Genomic DNA, 19359 nt, shown 5'->3' on the forward strand with positions numbered 1-19359 from the left:
TTTGTCATTTATAAGTGGATTCTAATAGAAAACAAAGGATATCAAGCCTGAATCCAGCTGTTTTTGTTGAATGCTTTATACAGTCTTACAATAAACTTTTAAAACGCCCTATTATTTTCCGCTAGAGAGATGAAAATAATATATACATATTATTTTAAAACATTCCATACAGTTGAAAATATCTGGCTGGTTTTGCATTTGCTCAATTAAAAAATTAGCACAATGAGGAATCAGGTTTACTTATTCTGCTTCGCAAATCCAAAATGCAAAACTATGAAAATTTATTTATGTATTTAATATTATATGTAATTGTAACTTATCGCGTAGCTTGTGCTCTGCCCTTAGATGATGCAACAGCGCTGTTTGTCGATGTTTGTGGTTGTGGTGCAGCTGTCCCTGTACTTAACGCATTACTATTAATGCTGTTTGCACTAATTATGGACATTGCAGTTGTTGTTGCACTGGACTCAATTACAGAATGATTACTACTATTAGCGCCACTTGCCACGATTGTCGACATAGCCATCGTCCTGGAGCAACGTATGCAGAAGTAATCATCATCGGCTTTAATTTGACTTCTATTCAGACCAACGCAGTACATATGGAACCATTCATTGCAACCGCCATCACATTGTACCCAATCAACTTCACGGCCAGTTGGTTTATGACAGTTTTCTGCGCGGCACTCTTCTTCATCATCTTCTTGTTGTTCTGTTTGACTACGTTGAGAGTGCTTTTTTTGACCGGTAAAATTAGTGCTGTTGTTTGAATTGGCTCCAACACGCTTTCGTTTCTTTTGTGCCGAAAGCGTGTTCGGGTTTGTACTCCCGCTTCCACCATTTGATTGCTTATTATCAGGAGGATCATCTACTTGTAGCGCTTTACTATTAGCATCAATTGTCGATTTGCGTGTCGACTTTTTAGCCGAAGAACTGTAAGGTTTATTGGGAGTGGCAGTCTTTTTACGCGGCAGTGGACAGCTGCTATTAAGTGGTTCTACTGAGCGACGCTTTTTATTAGCACCGGTGGGGTTCCGACCACTAATACTACCACTATTGCTGTTAGGGCTACTCTGAACTAATAAACTGTCGTTTGAATCTTCAGCGGCTGAGTTAACGTTTGAAGTCGTTTGAACAGATTGTTTTTGTATTTGATGCTTTTGCAGTGCGGCTGCTTCTGCAGCACAAATTGGTTGAATAGCTGATAATATACGCCATAATTCTAATGACTCATCTAAGGACACTTCAAGAAGATCTCCTTCCATCATTAAGTCATTCAGATTTTCTTTCTCACTATTGGACAATAACTTTTGCAACTCAGGAGGCGGTGCTGCTTCAACATTACATAATTCTTCTTCCTCATTACTTAACGAGTCTTCAACAATGTGTAATCGATCCTCCTCGTCATCATCATCGGTGCTATCTGGATTGTCTGAATTCAGCGCATTGTCTTTGGAATTACGATTACTTCTACGACGATGCTGCTTACGAGAATTACTTCTTCCTAAAGCCCCAGCTATACCAACACCCTTTCGTTTTTGTTTACGTTGTTGCGCAATAATTGCTTCAAGTGCGGCGGTTACATCTGGACTGGACAACACCTTACGGGCACGATCTTGCCAATTCATAGCGCGTTCCGCTAAACAACGCAACGCCTCATCTTCCGGTAAACGTATAGGCAAACGTTGCAATGACACCAGAAGCGGTAGAATAATTTCGAGCCGGGGGCGCTTTGATCGAACACATGACGGACAAAGCCACTTAGGACGTGATATAATATTATTTCCCGAAGTTATATTTGATATTCCCAGTGGGGGCGGCACACAATCCTCATGGAACCAATCACGACAGAGCTGACAATTAAACATAACCCCTTGAAACGGAGATTTACACAGGCAATATAGGTCTTTTAATGGATTTTTCGACATATTTTGTCGCCTAAATTCGCGCATATCACGCAACTCTTTTTCTTCAGCCTTCTTAAAAGAATCTACTATTTGAGCAGGATTCATTTCCTTTACAAACTCATCTTCAAACGGCTGTTTTAAATCTGAGTCAATTATGACAGACTCGGAACGGGGCATCAACACTTCGAGTAATGTATAAAATGTTTGCTTTTTCAAAAAAACGCGAGCAGTATTGTCTTTCCACTCATGAGCACTATTCAAATGGCCCTGCATGCGTTTTAATTCTTCAAGTTGTATGGGAATGCTTTTACCCCTTTGAACTATTGCTTCAAGAGTATGACAATAGGGGAAATGGTCGTTGGTCTGTAACTGTTCTACCGAATGCAACCACTCTTTAGCTTTTCGCAATGCATCTTTTAAGGTTACATACGACGGCACCTGACCTTCTAACTCAGCAGCTGTTTTTAAAAACTGCTCAATATCAGCTAACTCATGTTGTTGTGTTGTACATCGAAAATATCGCGCCGCCTGCTTTTCCCAAGCTTCTATTGCAGCGCCGATTTCCTGCAATTTTCTCATTTCCATATCTATTATTGGATCTGTTGGGTCCACTTCAGCTGCTGCGCTACTCAGCAAGTTCTTTATATCACTATATGTCAATTTAGTATTGCCGTTTCGCAAACCTTGTGAACGATTATACCATTTTATTTGTTTAAGACGGATGTACAATTGATTCATCTGCGGCAGTTCTATTCGAAGTGAGTTCCCCTCACTTATTAATTGATCCATTTCAGGTTCTTCCAACAAGTCAATTGATCGATTTAATAATGCATTTGCACGTTCCAAAAATTGTTTACCAAGAGAAAGAAGCTCTCTTACAGAAGTACCTTCCTCAATAATACAACACAAATTGTTTATTTCTTGCACAAACAGTTCTAATTCCTCCATTGTAAGTTTGTATTGTGCTGCTTCCTGGTTATTGTCGGAGCGTGTACGAACCTGTTGAAGAAAAGTATTAATTTAAAAATAAAAATTACAGTATTTTCGGATAATCATCATAAATCTTTGTTTCACATAATTACTTGAATATTTCTATTTATGTGCACTTTAGAGCTTTTGATGAAAAATAACCTGTTTTAAATTTGAAAACATCGAAAATACCTGTGGTCACCAGATTTTTATTATTTTAAAGTCTCCCGATTTGTAAATCTCTCAGCTCTATGTAAAAAGTATACATCCTTAGTAGCAGAAAGCAAACAAAGGTCCTTGTATAGACAACTTTTAAATTTGGCAAGATTTCTTCACGAAATTTGGAACATATTATTATCTAAGGCATCGCTACAAAAAAAATTATTCAAAACTATGGAATATAGCTGTCATTTAAGCTAATCGATCAAAATTAAGATAACGATTTTTATACACACTTTCATAGTATGCAAAATGCTCTTGTGAAGTGTATTATAGCTTAGGTGCTGCCGTTTAGTATTAAGTTAAGGCCACTAAATAAGAAAGCCGTCGTTATGGTTTTATTAAAGCAAAATTCAATTGTATTTTTGATACGACGTGTTTAAGCATATTAGTTGAAGGTTTTGAAAAATTTGTTTCTTTATATTTTGGTGATTTGGAAACAAATTAAGTTATAGGGCAATGGGAGTCAGAACCATAAAATAATCTTTATCTATTATTCCTTGGTAAAGTAATTCACTAGCTGTCTTCGATTGGTAATATATCTGTTTTCTTGTCAAAAAATGTACATGTGAAAGTCACATCAAAGTTATTGAGTTGAATTGAAGCAGGAGAGTATGCGGATACCCCATTAAAGTTGTATTCAGGTGTAGAATTCCAAAAAAAATCGATTTTCTTTCATATTTTCAAAGTTTAACTATTTAAGAATATGTCTACGAGAGTATTTCTAAAAAAAAATTATTATTTTCGGATATAGACATTTTACTGACCCGGCCTCCAAACTGGATCGGCTGGGTCTAATCGTACAAAAGACTTTACCCGAAACCTTTTCTTAGACCAGACTTTTTCAATACGATACCCCCGATTTCTCGAGTTCTACTAAACGGATTTACTTGAAATTTTCAGAGAATCTTCTTTATAGATCTCTCTCGAGTATGAACTAACCTCATCCAAAGTTCATCTTTTACTATTTTTAAAAAATACCAGTAAAAAAAAAAATGGTAAAAATAATCTTTTTTTCAAACATTTAGTCAAAAATCACACATCAGGCATCATTGCAGTTTGATAATCTTTTTTTTCATTTCAGATGACTAGGAAATTGAAATGATGGGTATGCTCATGTGCCAATTTTTTGAGACCCCTCACTTCATCAGCTGCCAGTTTTTTAAATTTTTAACTTTTTTTTTTAAATTTATTTATATACTCTTGCAACATTAATAAATAACTGATAAGAGCTTCTCTTCTATCTTCAATGCTTCCAAGTTTTGTTTTGCATATTTCAGCTCACTTTTACTATTGTGAATGGTTCAAATGACAAAATAAACTCTTTGTTTTCTTGTATTTTTAAAACATAAGACTTAAAATCAATTATAATAATTTAAAGAAAACCAAAACAAATGGTTAGCGACGTTTTTTAACGCGAAAAAAAAATTCTCCACTAAGAAAGAATCATAGCACTATTGCGCACGCGTTAGAAGACATGTTAGCGCAGCGTTGCACTACAAATGCTCCTCGTTGGTTTTAGTATCTGGTATAGTTTGTTCTATTCGCTGGAGAGTAGCGCTGCTACAAAATATTAACCAACTTAATGTTTTAATTGAGCATCATAATTCATTATCTACATATCAAGCAGTCATCGGATTCTAAATATACCATACATGTATATATATAAATAATTAATAACATAATTTTAGCAATATAAGATTATATAAAAACACGCCAAATAAATTTACCTTGTTTATTCCGAGTTGTTGAATGACAGTTACACATTTTTCGGCTTCGACTATAGCTGAATTCAGGCGATCTATTAGTAACGATGAAGGAAATTTTTTAATTTCAGCTTCCTTGCACAATTCCTGTAATTCAGCTAACGGTGCTGAAGTGGGTGTATTAGCATCCATAATGTCGCGACATCGTGATAACCACCGTTCAAAACTTTGTGCTTTGGCTTTAAGCTTTTGAAGCATTAATGGCATTTCGTCAAGTGTATATCTGTAAAGAAGAGTGTGTTTTTCTGGGAGGCAATCACACAGAACTGTGTAATGGCGAAGACAAACGATTGACTTGGTGCATTCACATGATACGGCAGACAAAAAACACGTAGTATTGCATTCTTGACAATGTCGCTCGTCGTCTGGAACAAGTTCGAATGCTTTTCGCTCAGCGCGAGTAACACCCCATTCCAACAAAGATTTTCGAAGTTTCTTTTCGGAGTCTACCATTTCTGCCATGTCGATATAGCAAGCTGTTGCAATGCCAAATGTCAGTTTGGCTGGTTCTAGTGCCATTTTGCATACTAGCTCATCGTGAGAAAAAACGCAAAAACGACGCAACATTGAATAGTGATTAACACACTCCCGACCCATCTTCAACCAATCAGCAGGAGCGAAATTCACAGCTTCAGCAAAGTTGTAGCCTTGATTAAATCCAGCATGATACGCACGGGGAAATGTTATAACAAATTCTCCAGCATTCTGATCAGTTCGATAAACAGGCACTCCATTATTCATTAAAATGTTCGGATTCATTATAGTCACCAACTGATGCAATAAATCTGGCTGCGATGCAAAAAGTTCCGGAGCTGCCTGCTTCATTGTTTCCTCAAATTGCTCAGCCCAAAAGCCCGGTACGCCGTACCAAGTTTTTGGTTCTCCCCAATGCAAATAGTTAATGGAGTAACTCCAGTGGTCTTCGTTATGCCAGCAAAAAGCGGCAAAACACATTCCTACATACATCCAGGGTGCATTCATTCCACTGATATCAGCATTAATATGGCCCAAAATTGAGTCTTCCAGTAATGGTAAGTTATTTAAATTCCAACTAGATTCAGCGTACTCCTGATCCCCTGGAAGCAAATATAAAGAGCTTTTTGTTGGAAACCCCGAACCATGATCCATGGTATGCAAATCAGCTCCATATTCGACTGTTACATCTTCGTCAATCGATGAAACAATGCGCCAAAATTCACGCTCCACTAAATTTGTTGGGACCAAATGAACTGGCTTACGAAAATAATCCGTTTTAAACTGGTCGGCCATTTGTCCAAATTGCTGCAATGTATACTCTCGTTCTGCTTGCTCGAAGCCAAAAGCTTCAGTAGGCTTACTAACTTCTTCTACAACACAGCGTGGGCAAAGCCACTCACCTGAAAGTATGAACAAATAAGAAGGACGTTCTTTTTTAACAGTTAATTTACCAATTGGTTATGTATCATGTCCATATTTTATGACATTAAAGTTAGTTAAAATTTAAAGAAAAATTCCCTTTCAAAGTTCTATTAATGTAGACGAATTTGTGTAACAGGTTGTGTAATTCCATCAATTAAAAGTGATTTCATAACAATTTATTTCCATATTGATGATATTAATACTATCTTTACCTTTAGGAATACTGGACAATGGTGGTAACAAGCAAAATGTATGATAGCTGTCGTCACATCCGTCACACAATAACATTGATTCTTCCACATCACCACGATTGCATATGTGGCAAATATATTTCATTAAAGGATCAACCATTTGAGGATCGGGTGCTTTCTTAAGAGCAATCGAATTTGCTGAAGATGTACTACCAGCTTGACCCCGAGCTCCACTTGCAGAGGACGAAGTGCCAGCAGCATTAAAACAATTAAGGAGATCACGCTTAAAATCCTCTTTTTTTTCAATATGAACAATATGCGATACCGAATTGTTCAATCCACAATTGGCGCTGGAATTGGCAAAGCGCTTAGACCGTCGAGCGTTATTTTCGTTTGGGGGTGTAATTTGTTGGCGAGTTGGTATTTCGTGTGTCTTATAATCCGTACCATCTTCAAGCTTCACTCCTTCCGCGCTAGTGCTGGGTCCTGCCCCAGCTCCTAGCACTTTACCAGATGTATAAACCTCAAATGGATGAAGTATTCGCTCGTAATGGGCTTTTAAGGTTGCTCCAACGCTTTTGCTCGATGGATACGACATCCGATTTGCAACTTTTGCCCATTTACGTTCTTTTGTTGTTTGCTCCATACCTCCTTCTTCTTGGACAATCCGATGTAAGGTATATAAATCTAATGCTTTACGTTCAACCATTGGTATTTTTAAAGAAGAACCCTGTAGTTCCCAAAATTTGGCAATTTGGTCTAAGAAATTAAGTTTCACTCGAGTTTTTGCTTCTAATTCGTTGAGCCGTTGTACGCGTGGTGTAAATTTTAATTTATCTACATCTACAGCAAATGGTGGTGACCATGATTCTGGTGGTAAGATTTTAGCTATTCCACATTTCTCCGCAATCGGTCGTATCTTACTAATGTAAGCTAGTGGATTCTTGAATTCTTCGTGCGTAGGACGAAAAACGGGACACTCAACGGGTGTATCAAAATGAAATTCTTCTGTTTTATTCAAGTTAAATGTACTCGAGCTATGAGGTTGTAAGTGTGTTACTGGTTTACCCCGACCACGGTCATTTGTTGGGTGAGGACAACTATTATGATATTTTTTGGCTGATCCAGGGGTGGAATTCGTAATACTGCAGCTATTCGAGCTTTGCTTGTCATCACTTGAACTAGCTCCTATAGCTGATGTAGAAACAGTGTTATTACTTCCTCCATTATTTTTATTAAAATCTGAACAACTCATATTTCGTTCGCTACCGTTAGAATTGTTTGATGACTTTTTACCCGAATCTCCACCATTTACATTGCCCCCAGTCGAAGTTCGAGTACGTAAGCGTCTAGCTGGTGTGATGTTACCGCTTAAACCAGCTGTCGATGTGGGTGCACTCGAAACAGAAGTTCCCTCCGCTGCTGATACTTTGGTTGCCATGACTTTAATCAAATTGTACGTCCAGTTAATTCCTCTAAAATAGTATTATAATATGTAAACAAAAAATAAATTTATTAAAAATAAAAAATTTAATTGATATTATTAGTTGTATAAGATATGTTATATATGTGATACATATGTAAATTACATTACAATTATTTGCTCTTTTCTTTGAAAACTAAAAAAAAAATTATATAAATAAACATTTTTTGAGTTACAGCTTTCAGTTCAGCCACTCTATTCAATCAACTCAATCATTTTCCTTTAAACACGTTTTTATGAAAACTACATTTTTCTAGTTGACTGCAGTTTTAATTTGAAGACAAATAATCTGATGACTTTGATTTCTTATCTGCATATTATATTAGGTAAAGTAAAAAGTTCGTTCGGTTTTTTATTGATTTTTCAAAAGATGATAACTTTGTGTACATTTGTCCGATTTAAGTCAAATAGGCGCCGTTTTGTTCGTAAACCCCTCTCGTAGAAGACTGCGTCCCCATTGCCAAAAAACTCGGAGAGCCAAGCGGTCCAGTTGTTGGCAGTAGAGGGGCGAATTGAGCGTTTGGCCATAGGGGAGCAGCTCGCAGTAGATGATTCCTTACCCATCCCACCAAACACACAGCAAAACCTTCATGGCCGTCAATCATCGAGCTCCTTTTTGAATCCAAGGTTATGAAAATGGTTCCAAACGGATTTCTGGCTTATCTTTAGTTCCTCAGCAATTAAATAAGTGCTCACGTGACGGTCTGTTTACACTATTTCCATGATTTTATCGCAATTTTCGACGACAGGCCTCCCGACGCGTGGTGCATCTTTGACATCGAAATTACCGGAACGGAACGGGCCCATAACTAAATTAATGTTTTCAGCCGCTTTGGCTGCTTTTTCGCTTTGATCGAAGAAAAATTGTAAAATTTAGCGAATTTTCTCATTGTTGGTGTCCATCTTTGACGTGCGCTCACAACGAACTGAGTAAATCAATCGAAAAACTGTCACAGACAAACTTTTAGCGCGAATAAGCACGTTTTCAGCGCCATATAGTATGACATGATGCGACACGTAACACTAGTACTATGGACAATAACGCCATCTCTTAAATAAAAACCGAACGAACTTTTTACTTGACCTAATCCCATACTCTTGCAACACGTTGCTACAGAGTATAATAGTTTTGTTTATCTAAGGGCAGTTTGTATCACCTAAAACTAATGGAGATAGATATACGGTTATGTTTACAAATGATCAGGATGATGAGAAGAGTTGAAATCCGCATGTTTGTCTGTCTGTACAAGCAGTAGCTTGAGTCAAAATTGAGATATCGTAATGAAAGTTGGTACACGTTTTCCTTGGCAAAAATGCATAACGAGTTCGTGAATGGGCGTTGTCGGATGACTGTCACGCCAACAAAACGCCATTAAACGGAAACTTATAAAGTGTTATAACTAAGCACTAAACTAAGATATAGAACTGTAATTTGGCACAAAGGATCGTAGACAAAAAATTTTGAAAAATGGGGCTGGCCTCGGCCCCCTAAAAGTATAATATAATGAACATATATGCCAAACCATTCAAGCTTAAATAACCAAATACGTGCAGAACAAATCCCTTAAGCACCTCTACCGGCACTGTAAAAATTGATGAAATCTGATAGCTCTGCCTCGCCATATAACGGGACTGTTAAAAACTACTTAAAGCGCGGTAAATCAAGAATTAGAGATGGTATGAGAAGACTTTATAGGAGCCGCAGACAAAATTCGACGATGGCACTGCCTACTTTTAGGTGAAATCACATATCTGGGGATCTGCTCGACCGGTTTCAACCAAACATATATAACATTCTTCTGACATTCCTGTTACAATGCGAAAATGGGCGAGAAAATCGCACTAAAACCAAGTCTACTGCCCATATGACACAATTTTAAATTCTATCTGATTCTTCAATTTCCCAGTATGCAAATCAAGCACCAATGAATGTATCAGGATAAAACTTTGCACGAATAATGCCTTTAAAGTATGCCATCTTATGACTAGAAGTTGTCCAATCCGAACCAAAACTGTTCAAGCCCCTAGGTTTCGAATATGTGGACTCCAGTACCTATAGTTGACTCTTTGCCGAAAATATCGGTCAATGTGTGAGATATATTGGTCAAGTAAAAAGTTCGGTTTTTTATTGATTTTCAAAAGATGATAACTTTGTGTGCATTTGTCCGGTGTACAATTGTCCGTTTTGTTCGTAAACTTGTCGCCAACGAGATGCCCATTATACCCCTCTCGTAGAAGGATGCGTCCCTATTGGCAAAAAACTCGGAGAGCCAATTTTCACATGCCTCTCTTGAGGCCAACTTCTCACCATTAAGCGCGTTTGCCATGGACAGGAAAAGATGGTAATTACTTTGTGCCTGGTCCGGACTATAAGGTGGGTGCATTAGGACCTCCCATCCGAGCTCCCGAAGCTTCTGGCGCGTCACCAAAGACGTGTGTGGCCTGGCGTTGTCCTGATGGAACACAATTCGGCCTCTGTTGATCAATGATGGCAAATGGTTCCAAACGGTTTTCTGGCTTATCTTTAGTTCCTCAGCAATTAAATAAGTGCTCCCGTGTCGGTCTGTTTCCACTATTTCCATGATTTTATCGCAATTTTCGACGACAGGCCTCCCGACGCGTGGTTCATCCTTGACATCGAAATTACCGAAACGGAATCACTTTTGTGGACAATAACGTCATTCGTAGAGCCCTTTTCTGATAATAATATGCCTGTACATCAAACATTGGTTGCATCGGGTCAATAATTCCTTAAGCCCCCTTATACCTAATAGAAAGATTTTCGACTGACTTTATATCGCATATATTGGCAAATAAGTAAGATACCTTAGCAAAATTGACTGAACGTATAATATTGGATATATACTATAGTTTAATGCCGAAAATTTGTGAAATTGGTTCGAAAATTACCTAAACTACCATATACTAAATATATTGATTTTCGTTGTTCTAACAAACTTTATGCACCTGTAGGTATTTCTCTGGCTTTGATCGTAGCAAGTTGTAGGAGTATAAACTGTTCGATTACATCCGAACTAAGCTCTTCCTTACTTGGTGTATACTATGTTGTTTTTCTGTCCGGTGCAAAAATGTGTAAATTTACATGTCTCTGACTACACCTAACCCTTTAATAAATACTTTTTATATTATAAATTTCCAATTTATTTATAAGGTGTTGGTATAATTCTGAACTATAAATAGATATATCAAAACATTTTCGTAACAACAGAAAAGCGTTAAAAATTACAATATTTGTTTAACTATTAGGATATATTGTACAATAAATAACACACCTATGTATATATGTAAGCACTTTGTATAATTCACATAAACCCCTAATGAGGAAGACTAGTGGTTTATAGTTGATTTTATGCTAGCGTTGGATATTGAATTAGGACTGTTAATTATGCAGATAACAACCCGGAGCTTACATTTTAAGGAAGCGCTTGTAAAGTGTTTAGGAACACTGCCAACAGTTTTGACAGAACTCCTAAAATAAAACATAAATAAATGGAAAACAATGACGTTCGATAGAATTCATAATATTTATATTTAGTAGAATTTAATTAATTTATACATTCGTCGTGAATTACAAAATTTCTGCCCATTGATCTACGTTTTTCAAGTTGGTTACTATTGACAATTTTAAAGAATCTGAATAACTATTTACTATCAGTTTATATTTATATTACTAACATAATTATCGTTATATTTTATTACAATAATGCATTAATAGATGTTAGAAATACACAAAACATGTACATGTTGCCTGCGAGCAACGAGATTCTCTCTTACATACATATGTATATATATGCATATATTGTACTTTCCAGTTTGTCTCAAATAAACTGTGCATCTAATAGGTTATGGGCCCAGGCGATGATACAAGTGAAATAAATCAAATAAAATAATAAGTCCAATTGACTCCAAGTGAAATTTCTTGTAGAAGGTGAATGTAAACATTCTTGACTTTCTTGGACAAGTAAATTGTATTAATTTTGAATTCTATTAAAAAGCTGGATGACCACAATTACAGCGCGTGGAACGTTCAGATGAAAAGCGTACTCATACATGCAGAGTTATGGGGCGTGGTTTGTGGTCGTGTCGTAAAGAACGAAGAATACACTGCAGAGGTAAAAGCTGCGTTTGATGCAAAAGACGAAAAAGCATTAGCCAGCATTATGCTATGCATTAAGTCTTCACAGATAAATAATGTGAAAAATTGCCAAACGTCTGCTAGTGCGTGGGAAAGACTAAAAACAATTCATATGCCTAAGGGACCTGCACGTCGCGTTCCGTTGTTAAAACAGTTATTGCGTATCAAATCGTAAGAATCAGAAAATATGGCTAAGCATTTGGAAAAGTTTACAGACCTGATAGAAAAATTGTGCGAAATTAGTTCTACACTGCCCGAAGAGTGTTTGTGCATATTGTTGTTGTAAAGCTTGACCGACGCTTTTGACAATTTCGTGGTAGCAATGGAATCACGCGAGGCTTTGGCGGAATTAAGTGCGTTAAAAATTAAGTTGCACGAAGAGAGCGAAAAGCGTACTGAACAAAGTGAAAAACAAGGAGAGCAAAAAATGTTCTCTTCGCGAGGCGGAAATCAAGAGAGTGTAAAGGACGGTCAAGAACAAAGAAAAAACATAAGTGGCTGGTCGTGTGGTCGCCGTGGACACATTTCCAAGAATTGTCAAGCAATAGTCTATGAAAAAAATGCGAGCGTCAAAGACAACAAAAATGAGAGAAACGACAAAGATCGAGAAAAATCGTACTCTGTGTTTGCATGTTTAACGGTGGTTTTGCAAAAAACGTTTGGTGCTTGGATAGTGGTGCAACAGCGCATTTGTGCTGTGATAAATCGAGTTTCATAAAATTCGAACGGCATACTGAGAAAGTTGTTTTAGCTGGAAACAATTATATTGTAGCCATTGGTCGTGGTACAGTGCAATTGAATTGGCGTGAAAGCACAGTTGACTTGGTAACGTACTCTATGTGGAAGACCTTCAATGCAATTTCATATCTGTAACAAAATCAATCCAGCAGGGATTCAGTGTCAAGTTTAAACAAGAAGGTGCGTGCATTCAAAATCGTGACGGTGAAGTAATCTTAGTTGCCAAGACGCAGCAAGATTTGTTTTTGTTTAAGACAAACGATAAGAAGTGTTTTGGCACACAGTCTAATTTGGCTGAGATAATGAAGTGGTACAATAGGTTTGGAAATTTAAACTTTGGTAGTCTGAACAAAATGATTAGTAAAAATCTGGTGCATGGTTTAGAAAGGTAGGTAGGTAGAGTGGCTGCCCAATGACGCACCTAGGCCTATAGGAGGCCCATTGTGATACCACCGGGACTAATGTTCCCTCACTCTATCGTCTCCTCTCTGAAACAACCTGTGCTTCTGAAGGCAAAAAGCCAACGGTGAGTCATCTGAGAGTATTCGGAATCGAAGCTATAGTTTTAGACAAGAAGCATAGCAGGAAGTTTCTCCCGAAAGGCGAGGCGCGTGTGATGGTTAGCTACTCAGAATTAGCGAAGGCATACCGATTATACGATCCGAGTACAGGAAAGGTAACAGAAGCACGTGACGAAATTTTCCTTGAAAGTGACTTTGCAGATGACGTGAAATGTGGTCGAGCTGAAACATTTCCTTGGGATGGAAATTGAAAGAGGAGGAGAAACTGGCAACGTTACTGTTGGTCACAAACAGAATATTGGAAACCTACTTCACGAATACGGTATAAGTAACTGCAAGCCGAATGTCATTCCATTGAGCACAGGTTTCCAGGTTAAGTGTGATAATGATGAGTGTCCAAGAGCAAACAACGCAAGCTATTAATCTCTCATAGGTTCGCTGATGTATCTAGCCATAACAACCCGGCCAGATATTTTACACTCTGTTGCGAAGTTGTCGCAACGTAACGCAAATCCTCAGAAGCAACATGAGATGGGTGCCAAGCAAGTTTTGCGATACCTTAAAAGCACTGCTGAGCTGAGTCTGCACTACCAACGGACTGGAAAACCCATCGAGTGTTATGTCGATGCTGATTGGGCTGGAGATTGCATGGACCGAAAATCGTACAGTGGCTGGACATTTCTTGCAGCAGGAGCAGTGATCTCATGGGAATCAAAGAAACAGGGCTAAGGCCACGACGCTAGTACTGAAGCCGAGTACGTAGCTTTGTCAACGGCTGCTAAAGAAGCACCGTATATCCGTAAACTCATGAGCGATGATCATGCAACAAAGGTGTTTAGCGATAACCAAAACGCGCAATGTTTAGCGAAAGATAAAAAATATCATGCGCGCAGTAAGTATATAGATATTAAATATCATCATGTCAGGGAAATGGTTAAGGACAATGTAATTGAAATAAAGTATGTATCAACTGAAAATATGATATCTGATGTCCTGACCAAGAACCTTAGCAAAATTAAGCATAAGAAATGTATTGGCATGATGGGTATGTATTAAAATAAAAAATGTTAACATTTAAGTGTTTAATGACATACTGCGTTGAGGAGTGTTAGAAATACACAAAACATGTACATATAAACAACGCATTATGTTAACTGTGAATTCGGTTGCCTGCGAGCAACGAGATTATTACTTACATACATATTATATATACATATATGCGTATATTGTACTTTCAAGTTAGTCTCAAATAAACTGTACATCTAATAATAAACAATTTTTTTTATTATTTCACGATTTTCTAAAGACCCATTTTGGTGAATAATTTACCAATAAACGTTCGAAAATAAATAAATAAAAAAGTACATATATTCAGGCATGTTTCAGAAACCGAATGAAATTGTGATTTCGTTTTAACAAGCCGAATAATTTCAACTAAGGTGTTCTGCAAAAAAAAAACAAAAACCTATTTCAATGCGACTAAAATATAAATTACAAAATTTGAAAATTGATATTGCAAGTACAATAGGGAAAAGCATGGTTGGAATAAACGTACAATGCATCCATACCTTAGTATTAAGTTTTTTTTAGTTAGTATTGAGTTTTACTGAATATAATATGGGGCATTCGTTAAATTATATTAAATAACTTCTCCAGGAATGGTGCGTCTCTATAAAAGGCACAAAGTAGTGTATATCAAAGAACAATTGATAAACTGCTTGGACACATACGGTTCGGATCTACAGTATGTATAATCCAACACTACCGATAATGAAGCAAATATTGTCAAGGCCAGCTAAATACTGCAAGATGAGTTAAAAGTTAAACTGTTGGAAAAATCAGAAACCGGTATAGAGGAAGAAATATTACAAAGAACAATAAAGTCAGTAGTGAGATGCGCAGCTCATACGCTACAGTTGACTTCTTCCTGAATGGAGGAATGTAGAACTCTAATAGAGTTCTTACATTAGATCACACGGAAGCTAGCAACATCCAAACAAATGGTTACTTTTCTTAAAAAAAAATTGAAAAATTTACAGAGTAGCAATATATACATAGAAGATTTCACTGGGAATTTGTGTCGAATTTCGTTAAATCTTTTCAACCCCTTGCATTATGCATAAAACGGATGCAAAGCGTGCATTGGAGTTACGTGATCTTGGGACCACCGTCTCATACGCTACACAGTTACATAGTGCCATGAAAACCAGGAATTTTACAACAAAACATAATTTATAGCATATACTTCCGCTTGAAAAACTTCCCATCCGATGTTTTCGAGTGACAGTGCTTTCCCTTAGCAGTAGGTCTAGCGTGGAATAAGTCCATTATGCCTTATGGAAGACATACTCTTTAGAGAAGACTCCTAAGAAAATTTTCTGAGGTCGTTCTAGCTGTTCCAGCAACCCAGATTTCAGTTTAACGGGCATTCAGTGCATTATCACCAATTTTAACGAAACATCGCTTAAAAACTAAACAAATTATTTGAACTCATAATGTGTATGTGCACTTTTCAAAAATTTTCAAACCAGCACATGAGCATTTGTTTTATATAAAAAAGGCACACACACGAGCATGTGTTTCATTTTGGAGGTGAATATTTTTGTGTTTATTCCTTAAGAATAGCAAAATTATGAAAAAATATATTGTCGAATTTAAAAAGCTTTGAACATTGCTTAGAGCTAAACCTCCTACGTTCCACTTTGATACAGAAAAATATAACTTTTGCACAAGTGCTGGTTGTTAACTAACACTTTCTGAACTTACACACAGAGCTCAGGGTTCACAGAGGCCAGAGCAATACATATTCTGCTACCTTAATTGCAGCCACTTCTGCTTGAATAATACTAGTGGTCTGATATCCTGAAGCTGAAGTTACTTGTGAGCTCTTAACAGAAAACTATCACTACAACCTTCCTCTGCCTACATATCCCTTGTTGGCATGTATGCAGAGAGGATCTCATACGTTATAAATTTTTCGTTTTCAAATTACATTTAAATATGTGAATTCAGTTTTTAGAACATGGCATTTCGTTTCGAAGTTAAATAAAAAAATTATTCGATTTCTGTTGCGTTTTCTTTAAATACAGTATGTTCAATGTATTCAAACTGTAAATTTCGCAAAATAATTTAAACCACTACTCTTGAGTTTCCTGATAATAGTTAATAGTATTCCATAATATATACATACAATTGTTTGCGAAGGATAGACGATACGCTTTCGTAAAGTACAATTTGTATTCTGTTGGTGAATAGAAGCTGTATTCGCACAATATAGGCATCCATACCTAAAAGGGGGGGTAAAATTCTGAAACTTAGGAAAGTTTTAATTTTTTAATATTATATAACCACATATAATTGGTTTTCAAACAATTTTCGCATACATACATACATATTTGTTAATCAACGGATATTTGATTTTATTTGGTTTTGAACGTACATAGAAACCCAAAAATCAATTATCTAAAAGGAAATTAAATTTAATCATAAAGGAACTTTCTAATTCGTAGTAGGATAATATTTACAAATAAAAAATTATAAAATAATGTTTTTAACTTTACTAGTGCTCTACAAAACTGCGAGAGAAAAACTAAATACATATACATATTATATATGTGTCCTGTAAATAACAAAAACTACAATATATGTGTTTAAAAGTTTGAGTAAAAAGTTTTTGGTTTTAGTAATTTAGATTTAAACATTTATGAGAAATATCATATACTAGTGCGAAAATAAAAAATACTTGTATAAAAATCCCTCTTTAATTTAACAATTTAAAAAACTATATGGTGATAATTCAACGAACTTGTTTTCAGTACGTATACACTTTGTCAAATGGTGGTGGTTTTATCGGCCATATTGATGTTAAAATTTTGGAAAATCTTTAACTTATGTAAACGTATAAAGTATACAGTTTATGTATGCACACATGTACGGTTGTATGAAAAAAACAAAAATATTTTTTACATGTAAGTTTATTAAATATGCGAAGTACGAGAAGTTTTCCAAAATGATAAATTTTATTTAGTAACCAGAGAATACTAAAATAATAGGTATATTTTAAATTTATTTTTAAATCAAAAATTGCCCCATTCTATTATTTTCAATAAATGTTAAGACACAAAAAATTCTCGTATTTGGACAAATTTATAAAATATTGATTATCTGAAAATCTAATACGCAATTCTACCAAAAGTCCCTTATTGCCGATATCATACGATTAAAAATATACATATAAATGTGCACATACAATTGTTGTTGTTGTACAATTGTATAAAGTAGCTGTGTAATACTCCATATTAAACAATTCAGTTTTAGCTAGAAAAATGATTTGTGAAGCAATTATAAAATAATTGGACCCTCGAAACATTTTTTAATACATGTATATATAGGCTTGAGATTAATTAAACACTTTATTTGGTGATTGGTGATTTAGACTTTACACTTCACTGTAGGCGACGAAAAAGTTAAGACATTTGAAGGATTAAATAGAAAATTATCAAATATTTATTTTAATTTTTCTCTGTCTCGCCGTCTTCATATCTTGCATTTTTCAAGACTTATAACCTATATATACTATTAAAAGTACATTGATTTTTTTATATAATTTTCTTTTTCGGTCGTCAAAGAAACCACGCACACTTACGCACATATTGTAAATGCAATATAACACTATTTACAATGTTTATTGAATTTGTGCATAAAATGAAATATGCTTTGGTACCTCGCCAAGCTTTAGAACAAATCGATTTCACACAAAAATGTATTATATATATTTTTATGTAGTATGTCGACGTGTCTAATAGGGTAAATTTTTTTTTAGAAATACTGTCCCAAACAGATCATTAAAGTTAGAGTAAAACTTTGCCTATAACTTGGTCTCCCTATGTACCACCAAATCCTCCCATTCATTGACAAAAACGTGGTTATACATAATTTTATTAGAAATTTCAAATAAAACAATTTTTTTATCAATAAGAAATACTTTATAAAGCTGAAGTCAAAAACATTACATAGAGCTCCTAAATTACTTTGTGAAACGAATTCTAAGTAAAATGTCTACCGTTTTTTAATAAATAGTGAATTTACACTTTTCTTTATGTTTACCACGGTATTAATTTAAATTACTTTAATTAATTGTAGAAAAATAATATTTTTCTTTTCTTATGTACGCGTTTTGTTTGCACAGACCAACGAATTTTCAAACACATATAATAACTGAACCGCAACTTACTAACTCCAGGGTACAAATGTATATAATTGCATTATCTTACTGTTCTTATCCTTTGCCTATTTACTAACGCAGTAGTTGAATTTTTTCGGAGCAAATCCCCTGATGCCACAATGGTGAAGCTATCTCCGATTTGCGTCGCGACTCACTTTCTTAAATATACGATTTTTTTAATTTTCTATTGGTTCGGCTCACTTCGAAAATGTAATATGTCCATTTACTTTACATGTTTCGCAAATACCCGCAATGTAAAAACACAGAAAGTTCACCATTTTCTATAGGACACTGATAAAAATTTTCTTTTTACTAAACGACAAACCCGAAGTCTATTGGTTAAAGGCGAATCAGACATATTGAACGAACGAACAGACAAAATCAGCGAGAAGAATACTACTCACACAATCACACATGAATCTCGCTACTTTTATTGACGATTACACTTTAGCAACAAGATTTTTAATGTAACCCAATTTATCGATACATAATAACATATTGCTATTCTCTAAAATAATGACCTAACGGAGCATCTCGGCAGGCAATTTAAGATTGTAAAAAAATAATCAATGGAGACTGTACATTGCTTATGTGTAGCAATAGATGCCTAAATATATGTATCTCTTTCTATCCATTGCCGGCAATGAACTGTCATTTTGTTGGTTTGACAGAGCTGTGGCTTTCTACAAAAAACTTGAGCGGCAGCATATATATACATTCATACTGTAACGGATTTCTCGATAAATCGTCTACCTGTAACTCACTCTTGAGTTCGATCACTGAATTGT

General features: G+C 35.8%; 1 protein-coding gene across 4 annotated transcripts; it reads right to left on the minus strand.

Moving 5' to 3' along the window:
* Positions 1-230: 230 nt before the first annotated feature.
* Positions 231-18959, minus strand: Kdm5 (Lysine demethylase 5). Of its 4 annotated transcripts, none has more exons than XM_014243595.3 (4): positions 18621-18959; positions 6471-7924; positions 4825-6236; positions 231-2905 (listed from the first exon to the last, which is right to left on the minus strand). In XM_014243595.3, the coding sequence occupies exons 2-4, from the start codon at positions 7888-7890 to the stop codon at positions 317-319; spliced, it is 5421 nt and encodes a 1806-aa protein (XP_014099070.2). In that variant the 5' UTR covers positions 7891-7924; positions 18621-18959; the 3' UTR covers positions 231-316. The 4 variants fall into 4 exon arrangements, with proteins under 4 accessions (XP_014099070.2, XP_069962779.1, XP_014099072.2 ...); XM_070106678.1 differs by lacking the exon at positions 18621-18959 and adding an exon at positions 16538-16647; XM_014243597.3 differs by lacking the exon at positions 18621-18959 and adding an exon at positions 8044-8180.
* Between the last annotated feature and the right edge of the window lie 400 nt (positions 18960-19359).

Source organism: Bactrocera oleae, chromosome 3 (genome assembly GCF_042242935.1).
Source record: "Bactrocera oleae isolate idBacOlea1 chromosome 3, idBacOlea1, whole genome shotgun sequence".
NCBI lineage: Eukaryota > Metazoa > Arthropoda > Insecta > Diptera > Tephritidae > Bactrocera > Bactrocera oleae.

Coding starts and splice junctions, on each gene's coding strand:
- Kdm5 (XM_070106678.1), bottom strand. CDS start 16,632: ATGGATGCCTATATTGTGCGAATACAGCTTCTATTCACCAACAGAATA. Junction 7,925..16,537: donor TCTATCCTTCGCAAACAATT/GTATGTATATAT, acceptor ATACTATTTTAG/AGGAATTAACTGGACGTACA. Junction 6,237..6,470: donor ATTGTCCAGTATTCCTAAAG/GTAAAGATAGTA, acceptor TCATACTTTCAG/GTGAGTGGCTTTGCCCACGC.